Source organism: Xenia sp. Carnegie-2017, unplaced genomic scaffold (genome assembly GCF_021976095.1).
Source record: "Xenia sp. Carnegie-2017 unplaced genomic scaffold, XeniaSp_v1 HiC_scaffold_2, whole genome shotgun sequence".
Taxonomy (NCBI): Eukaryota; Metazoa; Cnidaria; class Anthozoa; order Malacalcyonacea; family Xeniidae; genus Xenia; species Xenia sp. Carnegie-2017.
The window spans coordinates 895,473-911,331 of NW_025813482.1; the positions used below are offsets into that span (position 1 = coordinate 895,473).

Below are 15,859 nucleotides of genomic sequence, written 5' to 3' on the forward strand. Positions count from 1 at the left end.
TCAATGGTGTTCAAGCATTGGTTCGACAAGAGTATCCTTTTGCTCATTTTGTTCATTGTGCAGCTCATAGATTGAACCTGGTCCTATGCCAGTCAGCCTCATCAATTTCTCCTGTTAAAATCTTTTTATTAATATAGCTACATTCAGCACATTTACAAGCAATGCCCCAAAAGAAAAGCTTTTCTCACATCTAACAACCTTGAGTTTCCTGCCCTGGTGAAACAAGATGGTATTATCGCTCTAGATTAATCAATGTATTGCACAAAACTATGAAAAACTTTTAGATATTTTTGAGGGGTACTTGAACAACCAGCTGGGTGGGATGATGAGTCATTAAGTAAAATAAGTGGCTTACTGCATTATCTTGATAGCTTTCTCTTTTGTTTTCTAGTGTGTGTTTTTTACAGGATTTTAGAACAGTCCACAATTTTGTATTCCATTCTTCAAAATAGGAAACCCATTTTAACTATGGCATAAGCAAGATTGACAATTTCAAGCAGTTTATTGTGTCACTTCGCACAGATCAAGCTTTCACCGAGTTTTACCAAACTGCACTAGAAAAGTAGGCCCACCAGCAACCAGAGCAGATAGTAGATACAATTACAAACAGCTTTATTTTGAGATTATTGATTCCATTAAAGGCATGTTAAGTGAACGATTTCAAGATATTAATCAGTTCGAGTTTTTAGACCTTGTAAATCCTAAACTATTTACTACATGGAAGGGCATAGTTCCACAGGAGAAGATCAATCTTCTCAAAGATAAGTATAGTCCTCTTTTGACATCCAAACTTTGGAGAGTCAACTTTCCTTCATTTACAACGACAAGGACTTTCACAAAGAGTGCAGTAATGAGGTTCTTAAATACATCTTCAAATTTAATCTCCAGTCGAGTTTAGGTCAAGTGGTAAATTTGTTAAAATTGAATGGTGTGTTGGCAGTGGCAAGTGCTTCAGTAGAGAGGTTTTTCTTGCTTAAAAGGGTAAAAGCTATTTAAGAAATAGAATGGGTCAAGGTCGGCTTAGCTCTTTGTGTAGAATATCTATTCACAAAGATATCATTGAAAAGAAAGAGGAATCAGAGGTGTTGCATAACGAGGTGGTTGAAAATTTGTAGAAAAACCCAGGAGGCTGGCCTTTCTTTATAAATGATGAGTATAGTATGTGTTTTGATATTTGTTCGTATAATACATGGTACTTCATTGAGAAAATTAAGCATAACTTTAAAGAATAAAGCCATCCCTGTCTACTTGCCCCAATCTAAACAAGTTTAAACTAACAAGTAGAATGCTAAGAAAAATCTCTCTATGCACTTTAGAAGTGTCGTATACTATATTATTTTTGTGCTAATACAAATTTCTTCTGTTTATGCAGGGGCAGTGATGAGTAAATTATGTTTTAGGGGACAATTGTCTCCTGCGTAACGTTTCTCTGAGCCACCTTTAGTACCTTTTTAACTAGTTGCAGTTTCAACGATTGCCACATTAAGAATGCAGCTAACAAAAATGGTTTTTTATAAATTATTGTACAACAAATAATTCGCCCTCGAAATCGCAGGAAATGCTGTTTCCAAGGCTCTGGATTTCAAAATTTTCCGGGGGAGCATGCCCCCGGACCCCCCTAGTGGGGTCCCGCCTCCGGCGCGAGATAGATTGGCGGGAGTGACTATTTTTCCTAGCTACGCCACTGGTAATTTAACGTATAAAGTTTCCATTTTACTATACTCTTACGTCTTTGTATTGTTCGTGCTTACAGCAAGAGAATAATACTTCTCTTGTTTTTGTTATTTATCTTCCCATATACTATTTTATACTAATAAGTTTTACACCCCCTATATCATTATTGACACACACAAACATATATTACCCAAAAACATCACTTTTCACAACAATGAGCGAATGGTTTACTAAGGACAGCTATTAAAAAATTAAAGAATTATATTTAACGCAATGTTTCATCTCCACCCAAGACCAATAGGAGAAATTAGTAAAAGTATGTACTTATATTCAAATGCAGATCACATTTAATAATGTAGTTATATAGTTAATGAATTGCAGCCGGTTAAGTTTGAGGAATTCAAAAAAAATTAAAACAAGTTTCCGCGGGTAATTGTCTTTCTGATTCATTTCTTGTCTGGTAAACAAGGACGCCTGAACGTCGATGATAGGAATGGGGAAAATATTCGTAGTCACAGCTCTAAAGAACAATTGATTTCAAAAGAAAGTAATCAGGGAAAATACGTATGTATATGAATATTTTCCCCCTTCAATTATCGACGTTTCGGCGTCCCTGCTGGTAAATCATTAACCTTTCAATTCAATATTTGTAATTGTCTTTGCTGATTTACGTTTGCATTTAAGTAAAAGCACCAAAATTTTTGTTAATAATAATATTTTAGATGCTTACTACAATAAAACAACTGGTGTAGTCACAGACCAATTACGTGCATGGTTGACAAAAAATATCTATGATGATGTCAATTGGGATATCAAACAATGGGATCGTTGGATAAGAATTTGGAGTCAATTCACTTTGGAAAGCTTTCTCGAGAGTAATTTGGAGGCAATACTTGCAAAAGTCAAGGGCTGTGATCGAGATGATCTGGATTTGATCACTCTTGGAAATCTTCTTCCTTGGTCCAATGATGCACTCCGTGGTTACTCCGTATCTTCCTATACTGAGCAGCTCGATCAATCTTTAGTTCAATATTTGCGTGACCAGCTTGGAGGATGGTGGTCTGAAAATATGCATTGTTTGATTGGAGGAATGGAAACATTGCCAAAAGCTTTCTTTAGCGACAATGAAGAAGACAACAAGTTAGATAAAAACACTGACATCGCACTCAATCAACAAGTATCAAAAATTGCTTACACTTTCTACAAAGATGATCCCAATATGGACTCTGTAACTATAACATGTTACTCAGCGGGAGAGAATAAGGAAATAAAATACCAAGGCAAAGTAAGACATTATATTTTTCTGAACGCATACAATTTCAATAAACAATTTTTCTTGGCTAGTGACTGCATATCTGCTACGTAGTTTTATGATTGTAATCAACATTAGCTATATTATACCAGCGAAAAATTGTTTCTTTTCAACATTTTGCTTGCCAAATTAAATGCAAAGTGAGTTTTTGGCAGTGATGGGAATCTCTACATATAATAAATGGAGGGTAAATTTACACGTTGAAAATTGTGATCAACTTGTTTATTCAAGAAATAGGAGATGTTTACTGTGTTTGCACAGGCTTATGCAAACCGAAGCGACTTCTTGGAGAACTCAAGAGCTGATCATTGGAAACCATTGAACTAAAATATATGGAAGGCTGCGTTGATCTCAAAATTTACGACCGTATAGACGAGCTAAGAACCTTCAAAAATAAAAAAAAAATTGTTTTTGCCTTAATTTGGCAAACAAAACTTTTCACATGAGATTTAACATCAAATATGCACAATTTTTTACAATTTACATTTTCATAAGTGAAGCCACAGCCACCCATAACAAGAAAACAGTTTGCTATAGTTGTTTGTATTTCTGTGTCTATAAATATGCCAAAAACTAAAGCGCCTTGTTCCATAGTAGCAACAATTTTGTGCAAGATACATACAAACTTCATATACCAAGAAAACGAAAGGAAAAACCATTTGCGAATGTGAGTTGAAGGAAAAACACTCGGAAAACGGTTTGATTTCCTGACGATACAATTTGAAACGATTTGTTTTTTACTGATATAAGCTATAAACGTTAAAGGCAACCCGTACAAAACAGCAAGGACGAGAAAAAATGCAAGCTTCGTTTCAGGTCAAATAATGCCATACGGGCTCGGTCAAATATTTTTTTGTAAACACCTCGAGCTCGGTTATTAATGGTTATTAATATATCTTTGTAAATCTTATTGTCGGGTGATTCTATTTGATTTACTTTGATATATTATGACTTGTCAAAGACTACGATTTTGGAGGCATAATTCTCGACATCTTTTCTACTATGATTCTTTACGTTTAAATTGATGTTTTAACAAGTCTCGCGTAACGTGTAACCTCGCGTGTGTATTACACGCAATTTGACATCCTGGCCACTGCTTCAGACACGCAAATTGGTTTCAAACATGAATAAACGTTTTGACTGCAGATAGTCATTCAATTATTTTAGTTCAGTGGTGGAAATCGGAAAGCGAAGGTGGAAAGTTTCCACGTCTCCGAGTTTATAAGCCGGTGAAAACACAAAAAACATTTTTTTTCTTTTGTATATTAATAATAAGGCGAATCAGATAAATTCAAACCAAATGTTTCACATTTTCCTCCAACATGTATTGATGATTCGTTTATTAATCCTCTGGAATTGGTTTATTTGATTGAGCTCATATCTCTTTGCTCAGGCTGATACAAACTCCGCTGTAGACCAATCATCGTTCAGTGTCTATGCGTTGTATTGTTGTTATTTTATGGTTTGTTATGCATTGTACTGAACTGTTGAATTGCAAAATAATTGTTGTTTCTCATGCTCTGGGATAAATACAGGAGGCTTTTTCTCTGAAAACTTGAATTTAATCAACTTTTTTGTTACTCTAATTTAATATTTTTTTTTGCGAAGGCTGCCCTTGTTACCACACCCGTAAACATTTTGCGTCAAATCACTTTCAAGCCAGAATCTGACGATGTAGTAGCAATGGAAGCCTTGCGCAAAACACAACAAGCAATTGAAGACATCTTCACCGGACCTTCTACAAAGATATTTATTCAGACAAAACGTCGATTTTGGGAAGACAGTAACATACAAGGTGGATTTTCCAAAACAAACCTACCAATTGGTCAGATACATTATGTTAAACCCGAATTAGAATGTCAAAAAAAAGGTTTGTTACTGATTTATACTTGGAAGAGTGAGGCCTTAATATTTGGCTCGTTATCAAAAGAACAAGTGCAGCGTGAAGTCATTGAACAAATCGCTGAAATTCATCCTGAAATAAATGAAGACGAAATGGTAGAGAAATGCATTGTTCATTCTTGGTATAATAAACCATCTTATCAAGGTGCTTATGCTTTGTTGAAGACTACACAATACGATAATATCAGGTACGTATGTAACTATGTATATTGTGATTGCGTTTTTAATAGCTTTAACATGTCGATTTTCACGTCTATCAGGTGTAACCACTGGGTGAAACTCAATGAAGACACCTGTCCATGTGTTCATTTGTGCCCTAGGTTGAATTATCGCTAACGTTACTCTAATATCTAGTCAGGAATCTTTTAAAATTTAAAAACTCACTAAGTGCCTTTTAAAATTTAGAATGCACATAGCAATTCCGATAACTAAAAATAAGACAAAAAAGGTCGTTTCTCAACTTTCACGCCAACGCCTAAGAATTATGAAGTTTCCATTTTTATATGTTTGGTAAGATGTAAAAGAAAAAGTATTTGGTAAATGACAAATGACATATTTGCAGAATTGGTAATCTTTTAATTTGTTGAAATTTTATTACGCTGAGTGATAATGTGAAGTTTGATGTGAAGTTAGAGAGTTGTAGTGGAGTTGTCTAAACTTTACTAAAATTTAATTGCATAGGATGGGACCGACGGGTTGAATGTTGAATGGTTTTTCGTTGATAAATAATAAGTAAGCTAAAACAAATGCCTTTTAAATTATTGCTAAAAATGTGCGCTGTGCATTCTGGTCTAAGTTGTCACGTTTGTACGATAAGTGTATGATTGCTTATATGGCAATATATACGACATCTAAGCGTGTATGACATTATTACTCAGAATTCTGGTGTGCCATAGCTTTTGGTTGTCTTTCACAGTGGTCACAAATGAATAACAACTTTGGTTATTTTCTATTCTTTTTTAGAATTGAACCATGATTTAGTGATAGGCGAGCTTTAGCAAAGACTACGAGTACGACTACGTGTAAGAATTACGTCATAATGGCGCGAAAATATTGTTGCGACCATATAGATTATAAATAAGACTTAGAGGTGGCATCATTGAGTTCTACTAAATTACCTGGAGGGGAAATGGGGCCTGGAACCGGTTATCAAAAACATGGCGGCGAATAGGAAATTTTAGATGACAATCTTCCACTTTGAATATTTTTTCATCATTCACTCCCTCCTGAGCTCTAATAAACTATTTGCTGTTCAATACAAATTCAACCAGCGTTAAAAACTCAAGAACTATTACGCTTTTCATGCAGAGATGTGCTTTACCCTTTTATAGAACATACACCCAATTATACGAAGAAAATCCCACGGTAAAGAAACTTCAACTGTAGTCAAATAACAATTAAAGGCCTGCTTATATGGATCCGAGTTACCCGGCTGAGCGAGTTACTCGCCTAGCCGGCTAACTCGGCCCTTTTAAAAAATGAGTGCATTTCCCCGTACATCGTTTATATGACACATCCGTTGAACATGTTACAAACTCTTTCATGCAGTGTGATGTGAAAGGGTAGGCAAGATCTCCAATAGGATAGCTCCCAACTTTCGTGTGCCCAGGAACAAGTAACTGATAGGTTATTGGAATGTTCCCATTTTGTTGCTTTTTATTCAAACATGAATTGGAAAAAACTTTTGCATGATGCACGCTACCTGACCAGCGTCAGTCCACATCCAAAAACAATCCTTTTGCATCACAAACAGCTTGCACATTTGGTAAAAAAACATCTTATAGCAAAAGTAATCCTGTGAATTCTCCGTCGGCTTTAATATGGGGATGTGAGTGCCGTCAATGCATCCAAATGCTTGGGGTATACCAAACTGCACATCAAATTCTGAAATTTTTTTACTCATTTCATCATGATTCTTTGTTAGTTTCAAGTATTTTGGTCCTAATTTCGAACTTATTGCTTCACAAATAAGATGTATTGTTCGGGAGACAGTTGAAACATGTATCCCAAATGCATTAGCTGTCATTTTAATCGAACTCGTGTCTTTCAAATAGTAAAGAGTTATTGCTAGTCGTTTTTGAGCCTGAAGTGAACGATAGTTGGGAGAATTTTTTGAAGTGGAAATGTATGGCCTAAGCTCATTTAAGAATTGAAAAAAACTGGATGCAGGGAACTCTAAAGTTTTTTTCACGCTCTTCGTTGGGTAATCTACCGTTTAACATATTTTCCCACCACTCATCCGTTCTGCCTCTTTGGTACCACACAGAACAAGGTCCTCGTGCCACTTTCGACATCCTTCGTTATTTAAGTCTTTCGGCGTGTACATTTTGCTTTAGATCTTTCAACAATATATCATTCCTCATGTACACGTAACTTTACAAAATTAGAGATAAGACTTGTACTTGCAGCATGATTATACAAAAACATACCCATATCATATTTTAATTTTTATATTCACCCATTCCATTTTTGCTGCGAAACTGTGAGGTTTTTAAAATTTCGCGCCTTCACTCGAAGTTGCATAGCAAAACTTCATTTAAGATAAATAAACGGAAGTGCTAGCCGAGTTACCCGGTGCCATGTAAACAGATCACTTTATCAAACCCGGTTGAGCGAGTAGCTCACTCAGCCAGGTAACTCGGCTCCATATAAACAGGCCCTTAGAGTAAAAATAACACTAGGCGGATTTCTTTAGTGAACATAAAAGTTTATATATAAACTTTGCTCTCTGTATATGTATTCGTAAAGAGCTTGATGAAAATATCTTTATCTATTAGATTTACAAGTGTTAGAAAGTATTCACAAAAAGGCACAAGAAACCCCCCGACGTCTAGTTAAATCTTGATTCTTGACAACAGTCAACACAAAAAATTATAAGTATGGCCTATTGGAATCAAATTTTGTTTGATTTTATTTATTATTCTAGCTTATGTATATTCAGATACTCTGACAATTCGGATGTACAGAGTACATGTAAAGAAAATATCTTGAACTTGTTGAGCTACAAGATGAACAGAATTCAACTTAAATCATGATATAATGCAGTTGTTGTTGGAAACGTTTTAACCAAGATATTACAATAGGATAGTGAACTATTCAGTACAATCCTGGAACAACTGTAGAGTAGAACTACATTAATCGTTTTAAATGAAGTTTTTAAATATGAGAGGTTTTGCTTCTCTGTCATAACACTGTGTAATGCTGCACGAGAATAAAACATTAAACAGTAAGTGTCAAGATATTGTACAAAGAGACTAAAAGTTTTTGGAGGAACTACTTGTTTTCCCCTGTCCATCTTGACTCTATGCAATTTAAGACTTTTAATAATTTCAAATTGATTTCAGTTATCAATTTTATTTAAATTCCAAATTATTTATTTTATTTATTTCTACTTCATTTTTATCAACATATAGAGGTTCTTTTCAGAGATTTATTGCAAAATTTTAACAATGGTACTCTAATACATATTACGACAACCAAAACTCAACATAGAATTTCAACAAGCTTTCCAATGCACTCCTGGCTCAAGTTTCCTCTTTTTGTTTGTCTTTGACTTCATAGCAACTAATGCATCCCATGTGGATCCTCAATGACCTAAGACAATACCAAGTGTGGATTGTCTCACACATTGTGCAAATTAAGCTTTACATGCACAAAATCATAAGCTCTTCTCGAATAAAGATGGAAACAATTTAAACAAATCTTTGCTCAGAGCAGTTCTTTTATCTTGGTTTTGGTGTATCAACCTACTGAGAACAGTGGCCTAGCCAGCTTGAAAAACTGTTAATGCTAGGTTAATTTTTCACCATTAGCATTGTTCATTTCTTTAGAAATGTATTTTTTACAAAAAGTAAACACCAAAAAATGTACATAGCATGAGCAAATTGCAGGCTGCCTACACCACACAACATACTTCATATACCATAGTGTTTTTAAATATTGTTAAATTTCAACACAACTCTATTCTTAACTAATCCATCATATTTTCAAAAAAATATTATGAACAAATCCTAATTAATTATAGGTAACTTCACTTGATTGCAAGACATGTATAGCTCGAAAAGAATTGGCTGCTTAGCGTCTTAAGAAAAGAATAAAAATTATTGGACAAACACAGTCTTAAAATATAATTAAGTAGTAAAAAACATTGGCAAAATACTTGCCGATGCCCTCACACTACAAGTATTGACAAAGAAAAATTTAACCCGACTCCTTGAATGACAAACAATATTATCTTGCTTACCCGTGTTATGAGATATTTTGTTTTCTTGCACTACATCGGCATTCGTACACTACACAAGTTTGCAGCATGTTTCATCGATGAAATTTCAAAAAGTTTTTGTTAGAAAAAAAAGTTTTGAAATTATCTATTATCGTATTATTCGTGTATAGATAAGTTTTTGATAAAAATCCGGGTGGGCGGTAAAGTTTTATTTTTGAGAGCCCGCGCTCTTCCGCTGACATTTTCATCCAAAATCAGCCATGTTTTTAATAACCGGCCGCGCGTTAATAAAATATAGTAATTTGGATGATGGTTTCCCGTCCAGGTAATTACTATACAGGTCAGTGGGTGGCATCGATGATGTTTTTAGGCGACGCGTGAATTGGGGAGCAAAATTAGGGCCCCGATTAAAACTCGAGTTTTGGATTCTTTTAGTAAGCTTTTTGCTCTTTATTACAAGTTGTCGTAGTCATACTCTTAATTTCTAAAGCTCTCTATTAACGTGTTTAAAGAATCAATTTTTACAAATATAAATAATTTAGTGTATATCTTTTGATTTTAAGATATTTGTGGGAACCAACTTTGGGGAACGTATACTTTGCCGGTGAAAATTTATCATTTACCAATGGTTGGATTCAAGGAGCTCTGGAAAGTGGCTTGAAAACAGCTTACCAAGTATATCAACGTCACATGTACAGGCAGAACAATGTCTAATTTTATTTCATTGCTATCATATCAATTACGACATTTTTTAAATAATTTTTAGTTCCTATTGTATTCATGCATGTTTTGATAATCAGCCTAAATGCGCGATCAGTTTTCATTATAGACATAACTCTTTATTTGTTTTGCCAAGATTTATTTTATTTTAAGTCTGCTACTTTTTAACACGTATCTAGAACAATGTCTTTCTTCGTCATCACGCTATTCTATTTGACTTCAAAAAACATCAATGGCGAAGTCTATTACAATTTGATGTAAACATTCAACTAATGCGCAAGAAAAAATCAGTCGATGAAGATTTTTATTTCAAATGATTCATCCCGATACCACAAACCGCGATACGAGAGAAAGAAAATTAACACATTAACAGATTACGAAAGAATGTTTTATGCAGTGCGGTGTTCATATCTACATTTCACAATAACAGATTCTCAATATAGTGTCAATTGTAAAGCATGTTTGTGTACAAGTCAAAGACCTGTATAAAAGTTTGTATGCACTTCATTTACGGGAAGTAATCTCAAATTTTTTTGGTAAATTGCATTGGTAAATTGACCATGGCAAACTACATGGCATATGTAATAATTTCTAGATTCGGGCATATGTAACATATCGAGATTCGAGCCCCAGTGAAATGGCAGTGTCTACATGGCTTACAAAAACAAAAAGACATAACCTTTCAGAAGCGCTTAAGGTGTCTAGAAGATTCACTTTAGGAGTGCTCATGGTTGAAAAAAATTTGCATACAGCTACGTGCAAACGCGCTCAACATGTTGACTCAACACACACTCAAAATTGTCTTGTGTGATGTTTAGCGATGTGTCCAAACGCTTTCAACGTTTTGAGTGATGGTGAGCCTATGAGATAAAATATTCCACGATGCCTAGCAACGGCTGGAACTACACATACATATACAGTTCAGTGACGCCATTTTTACAAAAATTTACGCCGCACAGTGCGCATGCGTTACCTCAACATTGTTGTGTGAACTGTTCAAACGCACTAAACAAAGATTATACACTCATTGATGATCGCGGAACAAAGAAAATGTTGAGCTATGATGAGTCGAATGTTTGAATAAATTCAAACTTCTCTCAACAAATCTCTTAAATCATGCCATTATTCCAGCGTATAATTCGTTTATTTTTTCTTAAATGCCGGCTCCACTCCATTGATCGCTTGTTTTTAACATCATAATTTCATCTCGGTAAGCGGACTGGCGAGTTCATAAGGAAAATTTTCATCCCGCCTACCTATGATATCGTCTCATACAACCGAGAACTCGGCAACCGGGCCAGCCCGCTTTCTCATATGAACACGACGTAAATATTATTAGTAAATGTATTGCAAAGCAAGATTATAGGTAGGCGAGATGTCTCGCTAACCGGGTTCGCATGAACAAGTCCTAAGTGTTGTGTTTTTAGCTTCGTTTCTGACTGTGCTATGAGAGGTTTATGTCTTACTGGTATCTCTAATCTTTTTAAATTTTTGTTTGGGACTTAACTACAATGTATTGCTCAGCGTTACTGTAATCAAAATACATGTGATGTACGAGAAATGTGATTTATCAAGAAGAGAAGAACGACACTTCGCAATGGCGGCAATCTTGACAGAATGTCCGGGTGCAAAATATCTAAGGGCTGATTAAATGAGCCCGGGTAGCCGGGATTCAGCTAAGCGATAAATGGTTTTAGTAAATGGAAACGATTCAATACTTATCATCAGATATATCTTCTCGAGCAATTTAACAATATTCTTATTTATATATCTACGCAAAACATTTAAAATTACAACAACCACTTCGGCCTAATTTGAAAATTGCAACAGGGATGACTTGTGGCGCTTAATAAACAATTGTAATTTTTCACCTTGAAGTCTTGGCCCCTTTCAATCCTTGAAATCATTTCACGCCTCACTGAATCTCGGCTAGCCCGGATCCGAATTAAGTAAATAGCCCCTTTGATAAAAGACAATGAATACACTGCATCTAAACTTGACGAAACTGGGACATAATGTTATTTTGTCATCTATAATCGTGAAAATATAAAGGAATCAACAAATGCTTGAGACTCCACAAAAAGCCTTCAGACGGCAAAATAAAAATATTCGCGAAATCTAAGACGACGTGAATATTGCGTATTTTGTCGTAAGCCATTGAACTAAATATAATTAGTTATATTTAGCTCAATAGTCGTAAACATTCGGTTGCTTTACATCCGCCGCCTTTGCAACGTCGTTAGTGTTTTTCACGACGTGAAACTTGCTGTTTTCACGTCCTCTTGAAGACGTCTGTGTTTTGCACTTTTTTGTCGCTTTAAAAGTATAAGTCTATGGAAATTGATGACTTGTATGTATTGACAGTTTAGTATTGAAGAAATTCAGCTAAAACTTGTGTGTTTTTACAGTCAAATTTACCGAAATAATAAGATGTAATATGTATGCATGTGTTGTTGCTCATTTAAGCAATCAACAAGACAAATAATTTCGTTTTTTTTGCCTCAGATAAATTTTTCTTTATATTATTGCAATGTAGACGTTAAATTATAGAGAAGGCAGCTTTTATAGAAGAACAACATTTCATTGAAATGTGGCGTGTTATGGTACGCTATTTTTATGATGTTTTGTCAATACTTTCACTATATGAATAAATGTTATATGCAGTGCGGTGTTTGAAATTGAATGAAGATATGATCTTCGCACTTTGCTGAACAATTTTAAGCAATTGTCTCATGAACCTGAAAAATTCAGGTGACTCAACTGACTTGCCCTGACAGCTTCATTTTCAAAGATTCAAACAATATTATAAGGATAGACAAGTGTGTTTTACATCCTTTTAATGAAAAAAAACGAGGGGTGTCAGTTTTCTATTCAAGTTATAAGGCATGTTTTCACGTGCCAAAAAAAGTTCGCTTTTCATCCTTCTAAAAAGAAGCTTAAACATGCACAAATGTCGTTCAAACTTGTTTTATATTAAAGTCCAAATATTGTTTAAGGTTTTTAGACATTAAGCTGGCTCGAAGAGCACTGTTTTGTGCAAAAAATCCGGCAATTTCGAAGTGATGTATTCATTGAGTTCTATAAGACCTGGAGGGGAAACGTCAACAAAATTACTATAAATTATTATTGTGCGGCCGCGTGGTCAAAAACGTGGCGGATTTTGGTTGTCAAAGTCAGCGGAAAGACGCGGGCTCATAAAATAAAATTTTTTTCGCCCACCCGGATTTGACAACCACAATTGCGATTATACAAAATATCAATGCCAAGCACAAAAACTTTTAGAAATTTATCTTTAAAACATGCTGCAAACTTGTTTGGTGTACGGAAGCTGAAGTAATGCCAGAAAAGGAAACATTTCATGACACCGGTAAGCAACGTTCTTTACTTAATCGCTTGCTAGACAAGGCAAAGCAACCAATTCTTATCGAGATATGCATATCTTAAAACTCCTTGTTTCAACTAAGTTTACCTTCAAGAAATGGAGGATTTTTTCATGATATTTTTCTGAAAATATGAAGCAAATATTAAGATTAGAGTTGTATTGTAATCAAATGCAGTGCAGGATTAATTAATGAGCTCTTTGGTACATGTCGTACAATAAAAAATACCTGTATTAAACAGCTAGCTTGGATAGTTTGACAGATTATGGACAATTTTGATGATGGTGTGTAAAGGTTTACTTTTTGCTAAAAGTTTTATAAATGCCATCTGGTGTTTCTGTAAATGAACTGTTTGTTGTGGTAAACATTTCTGTAAATGAACTGTTTATTGTAGTACATAAAAAATAAGATAAAAACTACTTTGTTCAATAATGTGCCAAATTATGCTCCTACCTTCAAATATTTGCTCAAGATAAGCTTATTATGATGACATGTAACTTTAAATATAGTACTGCATCATCTGACAAAATCCATACATTTTTCAATTCCAGGTGATTAAAAATTCACATAAGATGCATTGGTTGCAATGAAGTTGAATGTGGAAGAAGCAAAAATTGATGGCATAGAACTTTTTATGTCTTTTGAAGAATTACGATATCATTTAAAAGGATAAGAGTAGCAATGTAGTAAAAGAAGTGACATCTGTCTTCAACATGAGATATTTCCAATTATGTATAATTTCTTTGTACAAAATACTATTTTAGATAAACTTGATTTTTTAGTCATTCACTGATATTTTTATCAAAAGACGAAAACAAAAATTCGAAGGCATAATGTAAAATTCAAAAGTTTGTCAAGTTGTTTGAACCTAGAAAAAATTAGTATACGTAACTGCAATTTGTAAGGACACAAGAGAAAAGTAGTGCAAGAAGGTTAGCATTTTTGAGAATTAATAAGTTCTTCTTGACATACATTACACAAGGCCATAATATTATAAATAATGACTATACAACAACAATTATACAACATGCTAAATATCTTCACCTACATTATAATTATTTAAACAGATTTGCCTTCATGCAGCAATAAGAAAAGTGTTATGTCAGAGAAACCAATGCACTTCAATTTATGAAATCCTATTTTCAATGGGAAATTAATGTAGTTCTGTTCAGTAGTAGATCCATGGTTGTCAATGACAATCCAGTTTCTAATATCTTGGCTCAAAACAGAACCAGCAACATGATTATAGAATTTCTGAATTTCGTTCTTTTGCTCTCCAGTTCAAGATATTTTCTTCATAAGTTTTCAGTAGATTTATCAGAATATCATAATACCTTATAAGACACCCAGAATCAATCCTACCAAAAAAAACTCAAAAAAATTACATACCTACTTGTCATATATTTCCAGTCGACTTGAGTCGTAGGGGTAAGCTAACTTTTTCCAACTCCTTTTTGGACGTTTTAACTAAGATTTACCCATCTATTCAGGAAAGACAGTTGCACCAAGCTGTTAACAAACAGTCAAAAACACAAGCAATGCGCATGGGATTATGCATTAAAGCTTAACGACACATTGACAGTGTAAAAAATGCCGTTTGATATTTATTTCTAATATAGCTAAAGCATTACTTGACAAAATATACGTTATTTTACAGTAGATTTACCTCATTTAAATGTGTGTGTCTATTTCACAAAATCCTGAAGCATTATTTTCAATATTTTATGCTTATGGTATCGTGGTTGTTTTCGCTGGTTGTCATTAATATAAGCAGGAATCCGGTTCGGGAGGGAGCGAATGTTAAAAATTTTTCTCAAAGTGGAAGTTTTGACAACCAAAATCCGCCATTACCGCCATGTTTTTGACCACGGGGTCCAGGCCCCTTTCCCCTCCAGATCTTATAGAGCTCAATGGATGTATTTCGCCTCCGTACCCTCAATGGTGGCGATCGTGCAGGCTTCAAAGATGGCTGCCAAGTTAGCCGTCAAGGTTGTTATGGAGTTCTTTGGTGTGTAGTCAATCAATTATTACTCGAAACACTAAACGCGCGTGTCTGGGGTAAAATCTCGCGTGTCTGGCGTAAGATATGGCTTCAATTATACCGTTCCATGTATTTTAGTTCAATGAGCCAGCATGATGGCAGTGAACTCAATATTCAAATAACTGGAATGATAACTGAAGCCAAAATTGAAGCCAAAAAAATATTTGTCGCCATCATTCGTCATCACAGGTCAGGCTCTAGTCTCTCGAGTGTTCATTTTAACTTTTTTAAATCATTTCTACCTTTGTAATAGTAGAGTTCGGATCTTGATCAGAGCGTAAAAATAACGAAATTTTTGGAATGAAAAGGTTCACGGAAAGTGAATCAAAGTGATAAATCGAGAAGCAAGGCGAGGTGAACTTAGCGAATCATATATAAAGAAAAATATTAATCGTTGACATGAAATCCATACGTTTATTTTTTTAACAAAAGGATGCAACATATAATGCATGTTTTAACAATAGACTATAAACACAAAACAAACAGAATAACTATATATTTTTTTGAAAACGTAGTTAAATTTTTATGAAATTTTACTATAGTGGCGATCGATAACATTGATTTGCTTTTTAAATTGTAATAATGACCTGTGACCCCAGGAGGAAGGC

The 15,859-nt window shown here is 34.5% G+C and overlaps 1 protein-coding gene across 2 annotated transcripts in view; it reads left to right on the top strand.

Moving 5' to 3' along the window:
* Positions 1 to 9,952, top strand: part of LOC124439720 (putative L-amino-acid oxidase YobN) — a 52,001-nt gene extending 42,049 nt beyond the window's left edge. For both annotated transcript variants that reach the window (XM_046990000.1, XM_046990001.1), the window contains 3 exons: positions 2,397 to 2,959; positions 4,595 to 5,076; positions 9,674 to 9,952. In XM_046990000.1, the coding sequence (XP_046845956.1) occupies positions 2,397 to 2,959; positions 4,595 to 5,076; positions 9,674 to 9,824 (1,196 nt within the window). In that variant the 3' untranslated portion in view covers positions 9,825 to 9,952. The remainder of the gene's footprint in view (positions 1 to 2,396; positions 2,960 to 4,594; positions 5,077 to 9,673) is intronic.
* The last annotated feature ends 5,907 nt before the right edge of the window (positions 9,953 to 15,859 follow it).